This window comes from Silurus meridionalis, chromosome 27 (assembly GCF_014805685.1).
Source record: "Silurus meridionalis isolate SWU-2019-XX chromosome 27, ASM1480568v1, whole genome shotgun sequence".
In the NCBI taxonomy this organism is placed as follows: Eukaryota; Metazoa; Chordata; class Actinopteri; order Siluriformes; family Siluridae; genus Silurus; species Silurus meridionalis.
Genome location: NC_060910.1, coordinates 13,779,848 through 13,801,914, shown reverse-complemented (window position 1 = coordinate 13,801,914; position 22,067 = coordinate 13,779,848). Strand labels below are relative to the sequence as shown.

General features: G+C 37.5%; 2 protein-coding genes across 6 annotated transcripts in view; both read left to right on the top strand.

Annotated features, from left to right (window-relative positions):
- The window catches only part of si:dkey-61l1.4 (collagen alpha-1(I) chain), a 61,074-nt gene extending 46,010 nt beyond the window's left edge, over positions 1-15,064 (top strand). For 3 of the 4 annotated variants that reach the window (XM_046842445.1, XM_046842444.1, XM_046842443.1), the window contains 34 exons: positions 181-234; positions 359-412; positions 825-869; positions 953-997; positions 1,906-2,013; positions 2,121-2,174; positions 2,946-2,999; positions 3,645-3,698; positions 4,004-4,111; positions 4,199-4,252; positions 4,351-4,458; positions 4,537-4,590; positions 4,911-4,964; positions 5,307-5,360; positions 5,718-5,771; positions 5,995-6,102; positions 6,179-6,232; positions 6,357-6,410; positions 6,811-6,864; positions 6,976-7,029; positions 7,112-7,165; positions 7,245-7,298; positions 8,508-8,561; positions 9,713-9,766; positions 9,850-9,903; positions 9,985-10,038; positions 10,241-10,258; positions 10,346-10,399; positions 10,484-10,546; positions 10,656-10,821; positions 13,395-13,501; positions 13,610-13,687; positions 13,777-13,959; positions 14,053-15,064. In XM_046842445.1, the coding sequence (XP_046698401.1) occupies positions 181-234; positions 359-412; positions 825-869; positions 953-997; positions 1,906-2,013; positions 2,121-2,174; positions 2,946-2,999; positions 3,645-3,698; positions 4,004-4,111; positions 4,199-4,252; positions 4,351-4,458; positions 4,537-4,590; positions 4,911-4,964; positions 5,307-5,360; positions 5,718-5,771; positions 5,995-6,102; positions 6,179-6,232; positions 6,357-6,410; positions 6,811-6,864; positions 6,976-7,029; positions 7,112-7,165; positions 7,245-7,298; positions 8,508-8,561; positions 9,713-9,766; positions 9,850-9,903; positions 9,985-10,038; positions 10,241-10,258; positions 10,346-10,399; positions 10,484-10,546; positions 10,656-10,821; positions 13,395-13,501; positions 13,610-13,687; positions 13,777-13,959; positions 14,053-14,208 (2,427 nt within the window). In that variant the 3' untranslated portion in view covers positions 14,209-15,064. Of the gene's footprint in view, positions 1-180; positions 235-358; positions 413-824; positions 870-952; positions 998-1,905; positions 2,014-2,120; positions 2,175-2,945; positions 3,000-3,644; positions 3,699-4,003; positions 4,112-4,198; positions 4,253-4,350; positions 4,459-4,536; positions 4,591-4,910; positions 4,965-5,306; positions 5,361-5,717; positions 5,772-5,994; positions 6,103-6,178; positions 6,233-6,356; positions 6,411-6,810; positions 6,865-6,975; positions 7,030-7,111; positions 7,166-7,244; positions 7,299-8,507; positions 8,562-9,712; positions 9,767-9,849; positions 9,904-9,984; positions 10,039-10,240; positions 10,259-10,345; positions 10,400-10,483; positions 10,547-10,655; positions 10,822-13,035; positions 13,225-13,394; positions 13,502-13,609; positions 13,688-13,776; positions 13,960-14,052 lie in introns of those variants that run through there. The other variant, XR_006924767.1, reaches the window with a different exon arrangement.
- A 294-nt stretch (positions 15,065-15,358) lies between these two features.
- The window catches only part of man1b1b (mannosidase, alpha, class 1B, member 1b), an 11,311-nt gene continuing 4,602 nt past the window's right edge, over positions 15,359-22,067 (top strand). Inside the window, exons 1-10 of one of the 2 annotated variants that reach the window (XM_046841645.1) lie at positions 15,359-15,682; positions 16,272-16,389; positions 16,592-16,700; positions 16,807-16,910; positions 17,551-17,678; positions 17,799-17,881; positions 18,044-18,223; positions 18,524-18,672; positions 18,874-19,062; positions 19,706-19,896. In XM_046841645.1, coding sequence (XP_046697601.1) covers positions 16,294-16,389; positions 16,592-16,700; positions 16,807-16,910; positions 17,551-17,678; positions 17,799-17,881; positions 18,044-18,223; positions 18,524-18,672; positions 18,874-19,062; positions 19,706-19,896 — 1,229 coding nt within the window. In that variant the 5' untranslated portion in view covers positions 15,359-15,682; positions 16,272-16,293. Of the gene's footprint in view, positions 15,689-16,271; positions 16,390-16,591; positions 16,701-16,806; positions 16,911-17,550; positions 17,679-17,798; positions 17,882-18,043; positions 18,224-18,523; positions 18,673-18,873; positions 19,063-19,705; positions 19,897-22,067 lie in introns of both variants that reach the window. The other variant, XM_046841644.1, reaches the window with a different exon arrangement.

Below are 22,067 nucleotides of genomic sequence, written 5' to 3'. Positions count from 1 at the left end.
TTTTTTTTAGTTGACTAAGCAGTTCTGAACTAGGAAGAATACCTTAAGCATTACAGTGCATGATTGTCATGTGAAACATGTTTAAACAATGCACACTGCACCGTAAACCTTAATAAAATAACAGCATATCTAGATTGTTTGGGTGTCTGTAATTAAATGTTATTTTTGATGCTCTCTCAGGGTTATCCAGGGACGAGAGGCCTATATGGTAGACCCGGCCATATAGGAGAACGGGTGAGAAAATTTGTTATGCTGTTTTAAAAAGTAGGAAAGGAACCCACTAAACTACACAATATTTATTGTTGTTGATTTTATATATATTGCTGCAAATGTCCTTACATTTAATTATTATTTTTAGGGTGAGCCTGGTGTAAGAGGAACTGTTGGTAAACCTGGAAAGAGAGGACTCCCTGTAAGCTACAGTATACTACTGCTTGGTGTTCTACAATATGAGCAGTTTATTATGTTGCCTGCTAGATGAAGTACGATTGAAGTTTAATTTACCTGGTACTGTTGTGGCTCATTGCTCCTCAAGAGAACAGAGCTGAGTTGTACAGTCTGATTCACAAGTGCACTCTTGTTTATAGGTTTCTCTCGTGCACATTGTAATGTATATTACACAGTAGGTTTACTGGTCGGCGCGATTATGTGTTTTGTGTATCTGTCCCACACTGTCTTGTGTTGTTTGTTTGTCTTTTGACTTTCATTTTTATCTGGAAAATTGTATGACAGTTTAAAAGTGTGTCTTTTGAACATTATTGATTACTCCTTCAAGTTTTTTAAGGCTTATTGTTTTTTTTTCTTTTATTTTTTTCATTCTTCAGGGTCCTCCTGGCATACCTGGAGAAAGGGGCCCACCTGGACCTCAGGTGTAGTGTTGATCGATTTAAAAAAAATAAAAAAATCTTAAGGACAAGAAACTTGGTCTTAAATATCATCTTGTATTTTGTAGGGCCGCCAAGGTGAGATAGGACCAACTGGTATAGAAGGACCACCTGTGAGTATCTGCGATTGTTAATACTTTGTTGTACAGTCAAAGGTATTAAATGATTGGTGTTGATTCATTGTTCATAAAGTAGCTCTAAATGTACCCTTGGCTAGAAGTCAAATCACAGGTTTTTATTTATTTTATTTATTTAATATATCATTGTTTCTATAGTAACAACTTGCAAAGAGACTTGTATAGTGACCTCCAAATAAAATAGATTTGAAAACATGCACAATTAGTGGGAACAAGGATGTTTTTGTGAGCAGATGTTTTGGATTTTTAAAAGGAGTCCCCAGTGCCTGTGTTTAGTCATCTTAAAGCCATGACTTTCAGTTTCTCAGTACCATGACAAGTTTTGTGTTTGTTGGGTTGTTAACAGCAAAACAGAGCACAGCTGGTGCGAGGATGACTAGATATAGCTTTTATGTACTGTTTCGAGTGGTAACAGAAACTAATTTGTTTTGTAGACTTTCCATCATATTAACTGTAACCATACATGCATTAACCATACAATATGTTATTTATTAATAACTAAAATTGTTTAACATGGTTGTGGTTCAAGACGAATGAAACAATTGAGGACATAAACTTCCGCATGGGAAAAATAAATGCACACACTAACAACCTGGTGATTATTGCTTTCTTATAATTATATCACTGTTAACAGATAATTATATTATATTATATTATATTATATTATATTATATTATAAATAATAAATGTAAATTGCATATGTTTAACTCGGGAGCTGATTTTGTACCTACAATACATTTCCTTTTGCTGAAAAAAATTCACAAAAAGACAAACTTCACCCAAGCACTTGTGTTCGTGTTTAAACCTACCTTTATAAACTATATGTCCACACGGTGGAACTAGTTGGAATGCTACCGGATATTTAACACTCATGCACATTTTAGGGTTCAGCAGGGCAACCAGGCTTTGTAGGCACACCAGGGAAACCTGGTCCTGCTGGCAGTCCTGGACCACAAGGACCAAGTGGAAACATGGGGCCTGTTGGGTTGCCAGTGAGTGTGTACTGCTGATTTTATTCATTATACTGCTGCAAACTAATAGGAAATAAACTGTAGCCTACATGTTTACTGACAACGATTACTTATGACTTTCTTGTCAGGGAGCACCAGGAGCTGCTGGGAGAATCGGACCACCTGGAGAGAAAGGACAACAGGTATCAGATATAAAAAGGGTTTATTTCAACTCAGTATGCTTTGGTTAGTGATTCTCTATAGTTAACAGCACAGTGTGCTTATCCTGTTCAGCACAGTGCATGTAGTAACTGTATTTCAGTTCAGATGTAAGCAGATTTATAGCATATTGTTTAGGAGGTGGGTATTAAAGTGATTTATAATTATATCAGACACATTTTTAAACAAATAAATGATGTTAAACTATTGAATAGTAACATTGGCATTAATAAAATGTTATAATTTCTATAGTAACAACTTAAACAAAAAAAATGAATTGTATAGCAGACATTTTGCCAATGCGGGTTAACAGAGTTGTGTGAAAAGACAGCAATTTGGGATTTCTGAAAGGATTCTGTTGTGTCAGTGCTTTGTTACAGTCAAAGGTGAAGCTCCAAGTTTACTTAATAAAACTTTATAATTGTTGGACATTTGCTATAGTATATAATATATACATGCTTTTAAATATAATAACCATGCTGTGCATGGGATCAGTGAATTATTGATTAGTGTTGGTGTTATTAAAATGATATTTTCCTATAGCAGCCCGCCAAGTATATTCCTCCCTACTCATTTATTATAAACATTGCTTTATAAAATATAATTATCCTACTAGGGACAGTGTACTTATACAAATGTATCACTGAATTTACACACAAGTTAAAAATGAGGCTCACTAGGCAATTCTGATCGGATACATATTAATGGATGTTCAATGTGATATTGCGTGTAACTGGACATTAATGTTATTTAAGGGTTCACCAGGACCTCTAGGTGTCCCTGGATCTACTGGCCTGTCTGGACAGCAGGTTAGTCCAGTTTTTCCTTTTGAACGGGTCATGGCTTATGGTACTCTATATGGACAAATGTATTGGGACACATGAACTTGCCTGTCATGTGTGGTTCTTCCCCAAGCTGTTACCACAAAGCTTGAGGTACACACTTGTATAGGATGTCTTTAAATGTGGTATGATAACATTTTGTGTTCACTTGAACTTAGAAACACAAACCTGTTCCAACATGGCAATGCCCCTGTGCACAAATCGAGCTCCCTGAAGATCTGGTTTACATGGTTTGGAGAGGAAGATCTTGAATGGCCTGCTATAGAGCTCTGATCTCATCACTACTGAACACCTTTGGGATGAATTGGAAGACTATCTGCACCCCAGGCCTAATCTCCTCACCAAGAATTATAAGGGCAAATTGGGACTAAATGTGGAATGCGATGCTCAAAAAACACATAACATACTTATCACCAGGTGTCCGCAAACTTTTGGCAATAGAGTGTATGAGACATTCTTGCACTGGATCGCTACCAAATAATGTACCCAAAATATTCTTAGATTATCATTAATATTTACTTATTACTTATTGGCATCCATTTTTTATATTACCGCATGTAGACTGCAGATGGAAATCTGATAGTAATAAAGTCTGTGTTTGTGTCTACGCAGGGATTTCCTGGTCCTCAGGGGTTTGAAGGGGCATCAGGGAGGAAGGGGGAACATGTGAGTGAGCCTGAGATAATACCACAATCACATTCCTTCAAATGCAGCTTCATAAATTATTTACACTTTATAATAACTCAGATATGAGATTGTACTTTTGGTATATATATATATATATATATATATATATATATATATATATATATATATATATATATATATATATATATATTTTTTTTTTTTTTTTTTTTTAATTATTTATTTATTTATTTATTTATTTATTTATTTTTACTGTGGCGCTGGTTCAGGTTTTGGATTTTCAACATTGTATTTTTTTTATTCTATTTCTTGAATTTGTTTTATAGGGCTCAGCCGGGCCTGTTGGAAAGCCGGGACCAATGGGCATTCCAGGAGAGGTGGGTCAACAAGGATCTCAAGGGATGCAGGGAAAGAGAGGACCAAGTGGCAAAGAGGTTCATGTCCTCCATTAATTACTTTTTTTCTCATCATTTTTGTTAAACATTGGGAGCACATACTGTATAATGATTTTTTTTTTGTAGGGGGTTGCAGGACTTGAGGGCAGAAAAGGTGATCCAGGTCCTAAAGGACAGAAGGTGAACTGAGTTGTGAGAAACATTTGATTATAACATTTTTTTTTTAGGGATTCTACGGTTTAAGTGTCAATTTGGGGCTTTTTTTTCATGATTTTCAGGGTGACCCTGGGATGCAGGGGTTCCCTGGGGACACTGGGCATCCAGGAATATTTGGGGCCCAAGGATCAAGAGGGCAAAAGGGTGATAAAGGCTATGCTGGATTTATTGTGAGTGCTCACCATAGTTTGGCTTTTTCTTTTCTGCATTTTCTGATTTAATCATTCTTATAACGATGTGTTTTTCAGGGTCAAAGTGGACTGATGGGGAAACCTGGACCAGCAGGACTGTTGGGATTAGAGGTACATTAATGCAAAAGTGGAATAGTAATCCACCTATTCTGCTTTCAATGCACATTTTGTATATTTCATATATATCCTTGTGCTTTATGATTGTGGCAGAGACAGAGAATGCCCGAAATGTTGCTTTACAGTATGAAGGGTTAGTAAAGCTAAATGTAGACAAGTGAAACTGAATCATGCAAGTAGAAATAAATGCCTCCTGTAACTAAGCATTGTTTTATAACATTATTTAGAAGTTTGCAGTTGTTATTTGGATTGAAGTATTGATAATAGTTTGTTATGTACACATTTAATGCATTTGTTTGCTTGTTTAATCACAGGGTCTGATGGGATTCAGAGGATCGCCAGGTAAAGATGGACAACCAGGGCCAAAGGTATTTAATTACTTCTTGTATTTGTTTTCCATCTTCTTCATGTGTAAGTAAAAGACATATACAGTGGTGTGAACAGTGGGCAAACACTTTTTCACACAGGGCCATGTAGGTTTGGATTTTGTTTTACCTCATTTAAAAAAAAAAAGCCCTTCATTTAAAAACTGCATGTTGTGTTCACTTGTGTTATCTTTTACTAATATTTAAATTAGTATGATGATCCGAAACATTAAAAAGTGACAAACATGCAAAGAAAAAAGAAATCTGGACCAACACTTTTTCATACCACTGTAGATCATAATTAAATTAAATACCCACATTTTATTTTCTTTTTTTGTCTTTCAGGGTGATCCTGGCATTAATGGCATACCCGGAGCGCTTGGGGAACCTGGTAAGCAGGTAATGTGTTATCTTTTTTTGTTTAGCTACAATGTGGTCTTGCTGAGTGTGTTGATGTATATAGAATTGTAAAGAAACACCCCAGCATTTTTTAAATATTTTTTTAAATGGTTAGTGACATAAATGCTTTAAATAACCAGCTCATTTCTTCAGTACAAAGAACAGAAACATAACTGTTGCGCTTTAATGATGGACTATTAATTTATTGCAACAGTTAATTAACTTTTATGAATTTCTTATTTAATCCCATTGTATTATTTTAGCCATTTTACATTGTTTATTCCAATTTATGGTTATGAATCTCATCATTATGTTGTCATTATTTTAGAATACATGTCTTTGTATAATCTGTCACAGGGGGCAACTGGACAAAGAGGACTAAAGGATGAGATGGGAAAACCTGGACCACAGGTTGGTACTTCACTATGTATTTTCTCTCTTTCTCTCCTTCTCTCCTTCTCTCTCTCTCTCTCTCTCTCTCTCTCTCTCTCTGTCTCTGTCTCTCTCTCTCTCTGTCTCTCTCTCTCTCTCTCTCTCTCTCTCTCTCTCTCTCTCTCTCTCTCTCTCTCTTTCTCTTTCTCTCTCTGTATATTCCCATACATTCCTATGATGTGATCACATACTGAATCCTCAGGGAGCTCCTGGTCCCAGAGGCGCTGAAGGCTTGACAGGCCCTAAAGGTTTACCAGGACCTGAAGGTTCAAAAGGTGACCCAGGCAGGCCAGGGCCTCCAGGAGAGGTGGTAAGTCTCAAATAAAGTGCTGTTCTTTTGCTCTTATTTAAAAAAACCTGTTGCAATAATTTTGTTTATTGTTTAGGGGCCAGATGGCTTTCCTGGAATCAGAGGGCCTTCAGGACTTCCGGGATTAGAGGTATACTAATATTTACTTTTATGTATTATTTATTTATTTATTATGCTGTAAATGTTAAGCAGATGATTCAGGCTTACACCAAGTACCAAGTATTTCTAGCAACAAGATCTTGTCCTGTGTACAGGGCCTTCAAGGGGCAATAGGAGCTCTGGGGTCTGCTGGGCCTCCAGGATCTCAGGTCAGTGTTTCAGTCTCTCATATGTAGTAGTCATTATTACACCCAGAGTGTGGGTCTATATCATTTTCATAATTTATATTTAATAAAGGCTTTTTTTCTTAAAATGATTGTTTCTGTGGGAATACATTATGTAATTTGATTTGCAAAGAATTTGAATAGTTTTCAGGACATTAGCTCTGCTCCTTAGCAAAAGCAAATGGAATGGGTTGGTTTGAGGGATGACCTGTTAATGTTTTTATTTCAATAGAATTCATCTTTGTGGCATTAAAGAGACCTAAAATTTTACACCCTACTATTTTATCACTCAGTGTTTTAGATAAAAAAAATTGTCTTTTGTACAGTTGCTTTTAAACGACACCATGTTACCTCCTGTATGCTTTCCATACTATGTTTTTTTCAGGGTCCAAAGGGCAGACCTGGCATCAGTGGACGGGGTGGACAGAAAGGCCAGAAGGTCAGGACATTTTTTTGTTGTCAAATAAAATGATTTCCCTTTTTCTTACTACTAGTAATCATGAATCAAAACCAGTTCTGGGTATTGATTAGAAGTGCTTGTCTGTTTCAGGGGAAAGATGGCCGAGATGGGCAACCTGGAATTACTGGGAACCCTGGACGACCAGTAAGTAAAGATTCTAAACACACAGTTATTAAATGTACATCAAATATTAAAAACAACTAAAATAATATATTTTTTTTCTTAGGGCAAAAGAGGGAAAGCTGGACAGAAAGGACCAAGAGGGATCAGAGGAGTGAAAGTAAATATAATTACTTTTGAATAACTGATTTTGGTAATCTCCAATTTCCTGTATTTTTTGTAATGGCTGTATTTTTTAGGGACAACGAGGGGCTGTGGGGTGGACTGGACCAGCAGGAAGGCCAGGTTCATATGTAAGTTATATAACATACCGTATTTTTCGGACTATAAGCCGCTTTTTCCCCACGTTTTGAACCTTGCGGCTTATTTATGAAATTTTCCTGGGTTTTTCCCGGTTTCACAAACTTAAAAAAAACCTGAACCCCATAACATTAGACCAATGAAATTTTCGAACGGAAACGAAAAAACGCACCTCACCTGTGTTCTGAGCTGCACGGCATCGGGAGAAAAAACTTTGTTTTATTTAAACACACGACGATGCCAAAAGATAAACTCCAGAGAGAAATAGTTGTGAAAGGAAGGAGGAAGACAGTGAACAATGACTTTCTTGGTCGGCTACTGTTTAGATACAAGCCGTTGTAACGCGTTGAGTCTGGGTGAAGGGAGAGCTCACTAACTCCAGTTACAACAGAAATCATATAAGCACAGACAGGTTTCCAAAACTCGTGCTTTTTTATTTTTCTTGGCAACAGCATTACGGGTTAGTCAAAGAAACTTAGAAATGAGCATCAGAAAATAATAAGCACATAATCCTCAGTCTTACACACATGCAGTAATAACGGAAAAAATGCAGTGCCAGGATATTCCCAAAATATCGCTCTGCTCCTAAAGGAAGCGCAACATATTTCACCCGTTACACCGTGTGTAACGTGTCTTTCGTTAAAGCCTGTGTAAAGTACATTAGTGTAGACATTAGTGTAGATGGCTTATAGACAGGTGCGGCTTATTTATGTTATAAATAAAAATATTTGTATAATTCAGTGGGTGCGGCTTATATATGGGTGCGATTTATAGTCAGAAAATTACGGTACTCTGTTCCTCCAAAAAAAGTGCAATGGTATTTCATCTGCACTTTGCTTATGTAATTATTTAGTGGATTAACCTTTAAGAGTTCAGAGGTGTAAAAGAAAATAACATGTTGGGACAAATGTCAAGTATTGACACGACTGTCCAAAATGTTGCATCATTGTTTTTTTATACTGTACTTTCGTGTCTAAATTACTTATCATAGACGCCAGATCTGCTGCTCTACCTGTCGCATTTGGGACTATACATTATTTCTTTAGGCTTTATTAGAAAGCCTAATTATTATCCTTCTCACTCTTGCATTTTTGTTTTGATCAAATCATTTATTCCTATTTATTTTACATTGTGGATAAACTGTACAAATCGGCTGGTTTGTCACTCATATATATTCGGCATCTGCATTATCTCTGCTGCAGGGTTTACCTGGGATAAATGGAGAAAAAGGAATAAAAGGTGAACAAGGACCACAGGTAAGGTATGATTAAAAAGGCTAAGATTTACTAGGCTAAAAATTTCACTGAGACGGCCTACATGTCAGTAATATCCATATACCAGACCCCTAGATGACTATTAATATTCAGTTCACTTACATAATTTGACTTATTGTGTATACTTAGAGTTCACAAGATAGTAAAGGTGAAGGAGAGGTACTTCGCAAACAAGACAATTCTTTGGCATGACTCTTTCAGGAAATATTGAGAGCTGTTGTATTTTTATTTATTATTTATTTGTTTGTTTTGTATGACCTATGTAGTGGTTTTGTATAAGGATTTTATAACTATGTACTATAGGTAGACTGTTTTTTTCTATGATTTTATAAAAATAAAATGAAAGTAATGTTTTTAGTGACAAAAAGCACAGATAATATTTAAACGTTGGCTAGTTTTAGCATAAAATATGGATATGGAAGTCTGTGGGAACTGTAGGAGTTCACATCTCTGAGGATCTGTCCTGGCACCAGAACACTTCAGCTCTGGTTAGAATGGCACAACAGCTCCTGTACTTCCTAAGGAGTCTTAAGAAAGCTCAGAGATTCCTAGGGATTCTAACGTGTTTTTGCCACTGCATCATTGAGAGAATATTGACCAACTCCATCGCTCTTTGGTACGGAGGCTCCACTGTGTGTGAACGTAAAGCCCTGCAAAGGGTGGTCAAAACCACCCGACGCATCACTGACACCCAACTACCTGCCATTGAACACCTGCGTAGAGCCCACATCATCAGAACTCCTCACATCCCAGTCACAAACTGTTTAACCTCCTTCCATCAAGAAGGAGATACAGAAATATACGCTTTATGTGACAAATAAAATTTGATTTGATTTGATTTGATTTGATTTGCTTTAGAAATATATATTATATATATATATATATATATATATATATATATATATATATATATATATATATATATATATATATATGCATGGTTTGAAGTCACAGACCAATTATAATACATTATTCACTTGCATCTTTCTGATTTAATTTCTTAATATATTAATAGCATGTTCACTATACTAGATTTTTACAGAATTGCATAATATCTTATTGTTGCACCTTATAATCTACATTTTTTTATATTTTTTCCATTATATAATGTTGCTTTTTTTCCCCACGTACAGGGAGAAAGGGGGGAAATGGGACCACATGGACCACCTGGTATTGATGGAATGAAGGTATCATTCATGTATTTACAGCATTGTTGTATCCTGAAAAATATAACATGTACATGTGCTTAAAGTCATCACATGTATTTCAGGGAACACTGGGGTTTGTTGGAGAAATCGGTAAAGACGGGCCAAAAGGAGAGCAGGTGTTTTGCTTAATAACATCCAAAATACACCAAATCAACATTCAAAAGTTGTACAGATATTAGAAATATTGTTGTTTTTAGGGTGATATTGGACCACGGGGGCGACAAGGGAACCCAGGTTTTCCTGGAATGCCTGTAAGTTATCTCTAATGATGATGCTATTAAAATATTTAGCTGCATTTGCATTAGTCAGAGTCAGATTAGAGCTCATACAGAGCTCTCACCGGACAGTTAATGGTGTGCTAATGAAGTCTTCTAAGCACTTAGAGAAGAAAATGATCCTTTCTGAAGTACTGATCTACACTCTGTTAATTCTGATCTCTTCTCTCCACCACAGGGCCTGTTTGGAGGAAAGGTAATGTTTGAAGGCTGGAAATTAAGAAATTGTGCATTTTGTAAATGTCATGTGTGCATCTTTAACACAATCCTGTTTTATTCTCAGGGCTTAAAGGGTTTTTCTGGTCTTCCTGGACGTGCTGGAATAAAAGGGTTACCTGTGAGTGCAGTATTCATATTCCTATATTATGAGCTTATATTGAGGTGTTTTTTAGTTACTGACACTTTCTGATGCTTGTTGTAGGGACCACCTGGTCCTCCAGGACCACCAGGAATATCTTTAAACCTCACAATGGCTCAGCTAAAGGCATGTAACTCAAACAGGAAAATTACATTTTCATGATCTGTTGTTCTAATCATTAATAGACAACATAAATTCCTGTCTGTGTTACTGTGTATTCTTTCCCCCAAATCAGGGCCTTATGTACCAATCAGATGGGCCCAACTACCCTCTCATCAGAAATCTCCTCAACTCCTTACAGCAAGACCTGCGGCTCTTTGTTGATCCACCTGATGGCACTAAAGAGCATCCGGCAACCACCTGTTTGGAGCTGATGATATGCCACCCGAATTACACTGATGGTATAGTCCATATTCATTGCAACCAGTATATGTGTGTGTGTGTGTGTGTGTATATATATATATAATTTTTTTTCCCCTATACCATATACTATATTGTTGACTATCTGGTTATTTAAGTTCTTTGTGGATTTGTTTATTATATGCTCAAAAGTATGTGGCCCTTTGACCATTGGCCTTATTCAAACTGACAATCCATGATTTCTGATCCTATAAAAAAGGAAAGAGTTAATATTTCAGCCACAAATTATTAAGCAACCACAATGTTGTTAGATTTTTAAATCTGAATGGACAGAAGGTGTTGATTCATGTTATATAACAGCAGCTCTGACAGTAGTACTGGCTGTAATTCAAATCATTTATGCATATTAATGTACTTGGTTTAACACATTATAGTTTCTATAGTAACAGCTAACTCACGGGGACATGTATGATGGACATGTCACGTAATCTAGGGCTAATAATAAACAGATTATTCTGTGCCAGTATGTTATGTTCTGTAAATGTAGAATTTCTATAACATTCTCCAGTAGCAGTGCTTTGTGCATTTGTAACATAGATAAACCTTCCACAGGAAAGTCTCCTGGACACAGGGCTTTGCTGTTTATATATATATATATATATATATATATATATATATATATATATATATATATATATATATATATATATATATTTTTTTTTTTTTTTTTTTTTACTTGTTTTGGTAAACATAACATTGATATATAAAAGGATATTCATTTTTAATCAAATTAATTATCAGCAAGTTGCTGTGGTATGAAGAATGTAAACATGTCTGTGCTATTATCACACAAATATCAGTAATGTTACAGTAACGTCATCCTGTTTTTCATTGTTTTCCTAGAATTATATTATTTTATTATATTAATCATCATTTTACTGAGGTAATTGTAACAAGATATGTATAATATCAGAGGCGTATCGGCCATTTTAAAAGATAGGAGAACTAATCTGTCTGTAGACATGACCCTCACAAGTCAAATAAACACAGCACTTAAACTCAAACTCAGCAAAATAACATTCTAGTGTAAAACAAAGGTGCCCAAAAATCAAACTTAATAGAGGGCCACGGGACAAAAATATATGATGCGTTATACAAAGAATTATAATAAAATGACAGTTGCCATGGTTACTCTCATTTATGATCTAATATTCAAAATAAATATAAAACATGACTCTGTAGTCTCCTTAATTAATGCAGTTTTATTTACAATGTTATAGTTCACAAAGTTATTGTACAATGAGACATAATACAATTTATTGTAAAGACAGTAATGTATATATATATATATATATATATATATATATATATATATATATATATATATATATATATATATATATATATATATATATATATATATATATATATATATATATATATATATATATATATATATATATATATATATATATATATATATATATATATATATATATATATATATATATATATATATATATATATATATATATATGGCATGGATGGTCAAATCAAAGCTCACCACAGGCCAGCAGCCCTAGTTTAGACAGTTTAGACGGTTTAAAGGAACACATTATAAAACAAACAAAAGAAAGATCACCAAAACCTCAACCTCATGTCATTCCAGACCAATATGTTATGTAAAACACATACATTATATTTGTTCATATAATAAAAGTCAGTGTTAAATAAAATATGCGCCTTTTTGGTTTAATTATAAGTTATTCTTAAAGATATCTTCTGTGTGTGTGTGTGTGTGTGTGTGTGTGTGTGTGTGTGTGTGTGTGTATGTGTGTATATGTTTGTGTCTGTGTGTGTGTGTGTGTGTGTGTGTGTGTGTGTGTGTGTGTGTGTGTGTGTGTGTGTGTGTATCACACAAGAAAAAACTCCCACTGTGTTTGAAACAACATGACCATGAAAATTCCCTTTTTGACTGAACCGTATGGTATTTTCTAGAGTTTTGAGAAAGAATAAGTGCAGACAGTTAAAGATTTGTTCATTGAGCTTTTAATTGCAACAAAACAATGAATTAATAAATTATTTACACGTTGAAATATTTATAAATCTTTTTCACACCAGTTACAGTGGAGCTAGTTGTTTGCTTTATTAGGAAAGGTATCAGTCAATTTACTAGCACCATGTGACACCAAAATATATAACAGAAAATCAATAACTTATATAATGGTCATTTACGATGTGTGTTTGGGGAAAAGGGTGTTTTTATTATTTTTGCAGTGCATTCATGTGCCAGGTGGCTGACAATTAAAAATGGCACAGAACAAAAAAAATGGACAGAGACAAAGATACCAAATAGTGGAACAGTGCTAACTGCTGAACCAAGATAACATGGACCAATTGACCTGTGCTGTGATTGGCTAGATGTCAGTTCACTCACACCTAAGGTACCAATAGAAGAGAAATAATTGGGAAATTTTTCTGTGTGCTTGGTATGCTCAGGACAAGAGCAGAAGACAAAATTATTCTCATATCAATGTCGAGGGACATGTCCCTTGATTCCATAAATAAATGTACAGTGTCTGATTAACCTTAAATAATCATTTGTTGATTTCAGGAATGTATTATATCGATCCAAACCAAGGCAATCATGCAGATGCAATTCTAGTCTACTGCAGCTTTAGTTCAGGAGGTCAGACGTGTCTTTCTCCAGTCCGGTCACAGGTAAAACACTGTTTAGATTTTCTCAGGTTTATTTGTGATCCTTAAAGGGTGCTGTGACCTTTTGCGCCTTGTGTATTTAGGAAAGTAATACATACCTCTGTGCCGCAGGTCCCTGTGAAAGCCTGGCTAAGAGGATCACAGGAGGATTCTTTCACTTGGCTGAGCAGGAAGGAGCAAGGCTTTCAGGTATGCTGAATACAACACTCAGATCCATTACATGTTACAGGCTTGTTTTTTATTTTATTTTTTGACCTCTTTGATTCTCTGTTCTGAAGTTTGTGTATACAGAAACCAGCGTGGTGCAGATGAGGTTCCTGCGGCTAAACAGCTATCAGGTCACACAGAACATTACTTTCTCCTGCGGGCAAGGGAGCCGGCAGGGTTCAAGCGAGCGAGAAATTCAATTTCTTGCTGATTCTCGGAGACAGAGTTTCTTAGGGACGTTACGGGATTGCGTGGTATGTTCCTATTCGCATTGGTTCAGTCAATACAGCTGATTTGTTGCCTGGATATTGCTCATTAATTCTTTCTAAAATTACTTTTAATTGAAGTCAGTGGAGGAGCTGGATACAGGACCTCAAGAGTCTGTGTTCCAGTTTGAAACCGAAGACCGGGAGCTTTTGCCGATCAGAGACTTAGCATTGTATGGCCACAGCGACCTTGCAGAAGAATTTGGATTTACTATTGGACCTGTGTGTTTCAGCTAGAAACCTCCAGACAGCACACACACACACACACACACACACACACACTCCTACAGACACACACACATTCCTACAGACTGCTGACTGCTGTGCTGGTGTTAATTGGTCTGTCATTAAACACAGCCACATTTGCAGACAAAAGGAGCGAAGCAATTCTTCGAGCATTAACTATATTGGACATTGTTGTTTTTGCAAGAAATCGAAAAATGAACCAGCTGACACTTTCCACTTTCTTTTCCCGTTTAGTTTACCGAGGTTGCCAAGGTCGGCAATGATTCTTCGCTGCACACGTTGTTGAAATGAACTGTTTTTTTGTTTTTTCTGTTGTTGTTGTATAGTGTTTACAAAGCTCTTTGGTGTAAATGAGTGCTTCATATTTATGTTCTAGTGCATGCCATCCTCCAGGTTTCGTGTAAAGCCGCTGGTACTATTCAATCACCTGGTTTGCTCAAAGATGCACTCTCTTTTCAGGTTGACCCAACATATGACCAAACGCACTGTGATCTTAGCTGAAGTTTAAGATGTAGGATGTAAGAGTGGACTCCAAACGAATCAAATAAATTACTGTTAAAAGTTCCGTGATATTGCATATTGATTTGTATCAAACGAACCGAATGGTGAAAACGTCAGGTCTATAAATATGAAATATTGCAGAGGTAAACGTATAAGCAGTAGAAAAATCGTGTCAGAAATTATATTTGGGTGCTGCTGTTTCTGGTGCTTTTTTTTATGTACAAAGATGTTTGATGTTCATAATGTTCAAGGTATGTTAATTTATATGCTGGTCATTGAATTAATGACATTATGACAAGACTTTTACATATTCTAATGAATTGTAATAAACTTTTTTTGTGTCTGATTCCGGATCTCCTTTATTTACACCTGAATTTAAAGAAAAGAAAATGCAGCACATGTCTTGCCGTTTTCAAAAACAGACATCGTTGTTATGGAAATGTGCATGGGTTTAATCTTAAATGTGCCGTATTATATAAATAAGTGCACTACATAGTAGGCGTAGTCAAATAGTGTTTATGCGGTTTGTAGTGCGCGACAGTAGGAGGCAAGGTTTAATTTAAATAGTCGTTTCTGATTGGGTGTCTGAGCGGCCCCGCCTCTTCGTGAATTTGTATCCAAGTCACTCGTGACTCCGGCTTGTCAGTGAGATAAGATAAGAGGACGGCTGGGCTTCCGCAGGTGCGTCTTTCCGCGGAGTTAAAGCCACGTCGGCGAATGAAAGCGGTCCCTAAAGGGCTGGAAAATGACGCAAATCATGCTTTATTCGTTTTTTTAAAGTTGTGGCTGCTTGTTTGAAATTGCCACAAATTTTACTCTGGTTTGTAAATCTCCCGGCTGGGTGTTAGAAATTGTCAGACGGAGTAGGCCTCTGTCATGCCTCGGACTCGCGTAAGAACGTAGGCGGCCCCCGAGAGCTTTGGTCCGGCGAGACTTCGTGCCGTGAAAGCGTCTGTTTAAAAAAGGTAATGTAAGTACGAATTGATTATTTTTTTTCTCTCAGACGAAAACAAAAGTGAAAGCTACATTTGCGGCAAGTTATGTCATATATGTAATATATAATATGTATGTACACCTACTTTTTTAGCTGAAAAGTTGTTTCGGGAATAATAATTACACTGGCGCTAGCTTCTTTAATAAACAGATCCGCTTCGCTAATTAGGAAAGGCATGGAATGAGATGATCAGGTCAGAATGGTTTACTTTATACAGTATATGATCATTTGAGCAATCTTTAAACAAGTTTGACAGATGACAACATGATTCTCCCCCTGGGATTTCCTGACATCTGCTCGTCTTTCTGTCTATTGACAAAATCGATCTGTCTGTGTGTCTAATCTGTCTCTCTAATAACTCACTGTGCATCTCCACACACACACACACACACACACACACACACACACACACACACACACACCTGCAGCTTTCTGCAATCCACTCAGCCACTGTCAACATGAACAGACTATCTAGAGATGTGCCTGAGCTGTATTTAAAACCGTGTCGTCCTCATTTTGATTTGCCATACAGCCTTTTTTCTGTGTTCTCTTTTTTTTTAGGGACATAAGGACTTAGAGACATGATTGCACCAGACAGAAAGGATTTTGTGTCTCTAGCAGTAGACGAAAGCCGGTCTTATACGAACGGCAAACGGCGCAAGCAATCCTACTGGAGGGTGAGATTACATTCGAGTGAGATATGAAATGATATCGGTGCTTCCTACTCATCCACATTCACTGTATGACCGACAGACTAATTTTCTTTAGTTGGTGTAGCTGAAACCATACATTGCAGGATCAATGAAGTGAGATGCATCCATTTGGGTTTTTGCATCTCACTCTCCGTTCATCCTTGTCCTGTTTTGCATGTGCGTGCAGAAATGGAAGCAGTTGTCCAGCCTGCAGCGCAGCCTTATCCTGTTCGTTCTGGTTCTCCTCCTGATCAGTGGGTTCACCGTGTACCCCGGGCTCCTGACGCATTGGCGAGGTAAGCTTTGCTTTGTTTGCCCACCGTGATTAGATATATAGGAATCGTCACACAATTCATGTCTACTTTTTATTTATTTTTGTTTTGTTTTATTGTTTTCATTTAGCTCAGTCAGACACAGCAGAAGGAAGGAACGATGGTGATGAAGTGCAGGCGCATATCGAGAGGAATGGTGGAGACAACGTTATTCTGCCCGAGCCCCCTTCAGAGGTTAGTGCCGTCCAGTAGGAGAGCGAGGTGACTATTGTTTGTTTGGTGAATGATTCCTTTTGAAGAATGCAAACGCTTGTGCTTATTTTTCTGTCTCATCCTTTTTATTACTCGTAATGGTGAATTATAGGGCAAAATATTTGAGTATGAGGCTGTTCGGGTTTTTGATGTACAGCAATCCCCCGATTTACCGTGGTTCGAATCTCAGCCCTCGGTTTATCGCGGAATTGCGTTTGCCACATAACTAAGTTGTTTTGGCTGATTTTCCCGGTCTCTCGCGAAAAGCACGACAGACCAAAAAACACATAGGGAATAGTTTTTATGTTTAGAGTTTTATGTTGGAATAATGAAATGTATTAATAAAAATAAACTGATTAATTATGAAATGAAGTAAAATGTTAATACAGTACTATATAAATAAAATAGCATTTTTGTAAACAGGGGATTTCTGTACTTGTGCAAGTGCATGTCGGTGAGGATGCAAACCTTCAAACTTGCTTTATATGTTAACAGAAAGGTCACCAATGTCATACTTAGTTTTAGTTGCTTGAAATTCAACAGTTGTTGTTTTAAACATTGAAATAGTCTTGGAAATCAAGAGGCTGTAAACTTATGAAGGTCTGTTTCTCATGTTTACCAGAGAAAAGGTTTTCGGAAGCGAGGACCACCTGCCCTGCAGAACCGCTTACAGAAAAAAGGAAATGATTCTGAGCTACAGGGAGTGGCGTTGAAGATGATGAAGGAGGATGGGAACAAGTTGTTAGTCAGGTCAGACTGCTTATAGCAGGACTTGTTTAGGAAATATCTTGTCAGATGTTTAATTCTCCACTGAGCATTCTGTTAATGGATTTATGTTCAAACAACAGTTTTAACTTCTGTTGCCTGCAGCTGGCATGGTTCTGTTTTCAAGTTGGGTGAAGACACGAATGATAAGAAAGCGATACAGCCCGAGTCCACGGACACCTCAATAGGTCTGTGCTTGTGTTTTTTCACTTCCTGTATTTCAAATACTTCTAAGCTGCAAGTGCCGAGGCTTACCGTGTCTATTAACGGTGTAGCATTGACAGTGTAGCAATAACGTTTCTTTTTTTTCCCTTATTTATTTATTTATTTATTTATTTTTTGCTTTCCAGCTGAGAGCAGGCAGGAGGCCGTGAGGGAGGCTTTCCGCCATGCCTGGAAAGGATACAAAGAATTTGCCTGGGGTCATGATGAGCTCAAACCCATTTCTAAATCTTACACTGAATGGTTTGGACTGGGGCTGACTCTTATTGATGCACTGGACACTATGTGGATCCTGGGGCTGAAAAAAGGTGTGTTTTGCAAACAGAACATGTCAGCGATGGGCCGGTTTCCCAGGCTTTCTTATGCGAGTGTGGTTTTTGTGTTCTTTACATTTTTTTTTATTATATCTTGATGTTGACTAAAAACACAAGGAGAATTAAAGCATTGGTTAAGTGGCAAATGTATTATAAATGTGTGTGTGTGGACTTAGACAGAGTAAAATGATAAGTTTGAGGAAGTTCTGTATAATTTGAATAGTGCAATATAAGGAAGGTGCAGCCGTGTCAACTGTAACAAGCTGTCTGCTCTTTATTTTTGTTTATTAACAGAGTTTGAGGAAGCCAGAGAGTGGGTGGCAACACATCTGTCTTTTGGGAAAAATGTAGACGTGAACCTGTTCGAAAGCACCATCCGTATTCTGGGCGGCCTGCTCAGCACTTACCATCTGACCGGTGACTCCTTGTTCCTCGAGAAAGCTGTGAGTGTGTGTGTTTTTAAGAGAGAAAGTCAGCCGTATGTGGCTCACATGATCAATGCCTCCTCCACTCCTTCTGTTAACACGTGTACGATTTGAAGTCCTCCCATTAGCCAGGCGTCAGTGTGTGGATTTGAAATAGTCTTTCAGTCTGATCTCAGTCTGCTAATGGTGTTGATGTTGATTCTGTAAATGGTTGTACAGAAAGAAATTGGCTCCAGGTTGATGCCTGCCTTTGGCACACCGTCGAAGATTCCATACTCGGACGTGAACATCGGTACTGGTGTAGCTCATCCGCCACGCTGGACCTCCGATAGCACTGTCGCCGAGGTGACCACCATCCAGCTGGAGTTCCGCGAACTGAGCCGACTAACCGGAGACCCCAAATACCAGGTGGACTTGTGTGTGTGTGTGTGTGTGTGTGTGTGTGCCTATTATGAAGGGTTGCGAAATACCAGGGATTTTCAAGATGGGAAACTTTCCACAGGAATTTAGAAAATGGCAAGTTTGCCAGTGAGTTGGAACTTAAATGTAGTTAAAAAAAAAAAAATCTTGCAGGATAATTTTGGTTAAAACAACCTGATTTAATTTCATTTGAATTCTCTTCTGCACATTCCTCAATTGAATGCACACAGAATTTTTGTATTTTTTTCAAATACAACAGTCTGCATTGTCTGGCGTTTGTTAGCAAATCTCTATAATTGTGTTTAGTGAAATGTCTATGAAAAATGTACTGTAATGTACTAATTCTATTATTTATCTCAAGGTTTCTTCCTCATAACATCTAAGGGAGTTTTTCCTTGCCACAGTCACCATGGCTGCTCATAAGGGATAAATACGCATTGTTTACCTCAACTCTCACCTCAATTAAATTCTTTATAGCTGCTTTGAGACAATGTCTGTTGTGAAAAGCGCTATAGAAATAAACTTGACTTATTTTTGTGTTTTAGTTGTAGATTGTAATTGTGTGCATTATCAAGGGATGTTAAGGATGAAGGATTAGTAAGTGTATTTAGCATTTTCTTTGTCTGTCTAGAATGCAGTAATGGAGGTAATGAAGCAGGTACACAAGCTGGAAGGGAAGCACGATGGCCTGGTGCCCATGTTCATCAATACCAACAACGGACAGTTCACCCATCTCGGTGTGTACACGTTGGGTGCCAGAGTTGACAGCTACTATGAATACCTGCTCAAGCAGTGGATCCAGGGAGGCAAGACAGAGAAAGAGTGAGTCAGCTCTGTGTGAAGAGGTGTGTGTGGGTGAGGGTGTGTGTGTGTGTGTGCGCGCGCGCGCTCTCAGCAGGTACTATAAATCTGGATTACGCAACATGCTCACAGAGTTGACAACTCTCATTCCTCTTGCTGTTTGATAGACTCAGCACTCATGCAACTCTCGACATTTCAGAGTATGATTAAACTGCATGGTGCCTCTTTTTAACCTGCTGCTTCAAGCACAGTTGGGTAAAATGTTTCCCGTGTGTGTGTGTGTGTGTGTGTGAAGGGGGAGAGAGAGCGAGAAAGAACAGTTTAAATATTTATAGCTAGGTGAAACAGCGGTTTAATTTTCAGGTGCAGATGTGGTTAAAAGTAATGGCATTCATTTTTCATTCCTTGATACCTGGTGCCATTCTGCTCTCACTCAAAGTTGTTTAAATATATAAATATATATATATATATATATATATATATATATATATATATATATATATATATATATATATATATATATATATATATATATATATATATATATATATATAATTTGTGTGGTGTGTCAGAGAAGTATGTGAGGGTGGTGCAGGACATGTATAAGGACAGTGTGACAGCAGTGAAGTGTGCAGTAGGAATGACAGACTGGATCAAGGTGGAGATTGGTCTGCATCAAAGATCAACTCTGAGCCCTTTCCTGTTTGCATTGGTGATGGACAGGTTGACGGACGAGGTCAGACAGGAGACTCCATGGACAGTGATGTTTGTGGATGATATTGGGATCTGTGGTAAGAGTAGGGAGCAGGTGAAGAAGAGCCTGGAGAGGTGGAGGTAAGCGCTGGAGAGAAGGGGAATGAGTGGCAGGAGTGATTTGTAATAAGAATATCTGCAAGAGTGAAAGGGAACGTTTATAGGACTGTGGTGAGACCTGCTATGCAGAGCTGAGGATGTTGAGGTTTTTGTTGGGAGTGACAAAGATGCACAGGATTAGAAATTAATTTATTGGAGGAGCCATGCATGTAGGACGTTTTGGAGACAAAGTGAAGGAGGCATGATTGAGATGTTTTGGTCATGGCATATATCGGTAGGAGGATGGAGCTGCCAGGAAGGAAGAAAAAAGGAAGAACAAGGAGGAGGTTAATGGATGTGGTGAGGAAAGTTTGGTTTGTTGGTTAGAAAGAGGCAGATGTAGTGGACATGGTAGTATGGAGACGAATGATCCGCTGTGGAGATCCCTAATGGAAGTAGCTGAAAGAAGAAGATGATATATCATGCACACTGATCAGGCATAATATTATAACTATCTGCCTAATATTGTGTTGGTAAATTATTTGCTGCCAATACAGTCCTGACCCATTGAGTGGTAACAGCGTTAAGTTCTTCAGTAATTTGAGCTACAGGAGCTCGCCTGTTGGATCAGACCTCAGTGGAGCAGCGTTCGCTCTCCACGTGCATCAATGAGCCTTAATGACCCTGTTGCCGGTTCACCACTGTTCTTTCCTTGAACCACTATTGATAGATACTGACCACTGCAGATCGGGAACAGCCCACAAGAGCTGCAGTTTTGGAGATGCTCCAACCCAGTCGTCTAGACGTCACAATTTGTCCATCGTCAGACTCATTCAAATCCGTACGCTCGTCTATTTTTCCTGCTTCTAAAACATCAAGTTTGAGGACAAAATGTTCACTTGCTGCCTAATGTCCTACACACTAACAATGTTATAATGTCCTAATGTTATGCCTGGTGGTTTGCTGAAGATGAATAAGTAATAACCTCAAAACCAGTACTACATTATCTTGCTGGATACTACAGTAAACTGGGGGGGGTTTAAAACTGTTACTCCGATGTGTGTGTGTGTGTGTGTGTGTGTGTGTGTGTGTGTGTGTGTGTGTGTGTGTGTGTGTGTGTGTGTGTTTAAAACTGCTTATAATAAACCCAACAGCATTTGGATGAGGGGGTGTGTTGTGTAGTAACACTGTTACTAATGTGGGGGTGTTTAACATTGTGTTCCACTCCACTGTTTTAGTTTAAATGTAATATAAGATTACATGCACAGTTTTTTATTAATTACTGTGATAAGCATGCAAGTGTGATCGACAGAATAACCAGTGGCAGTGCATTTACAACAGTTAAAAATAAACTAAGCTAAAAACGAATGAATACAAAGGCAAAATGTAACGGGAGATAA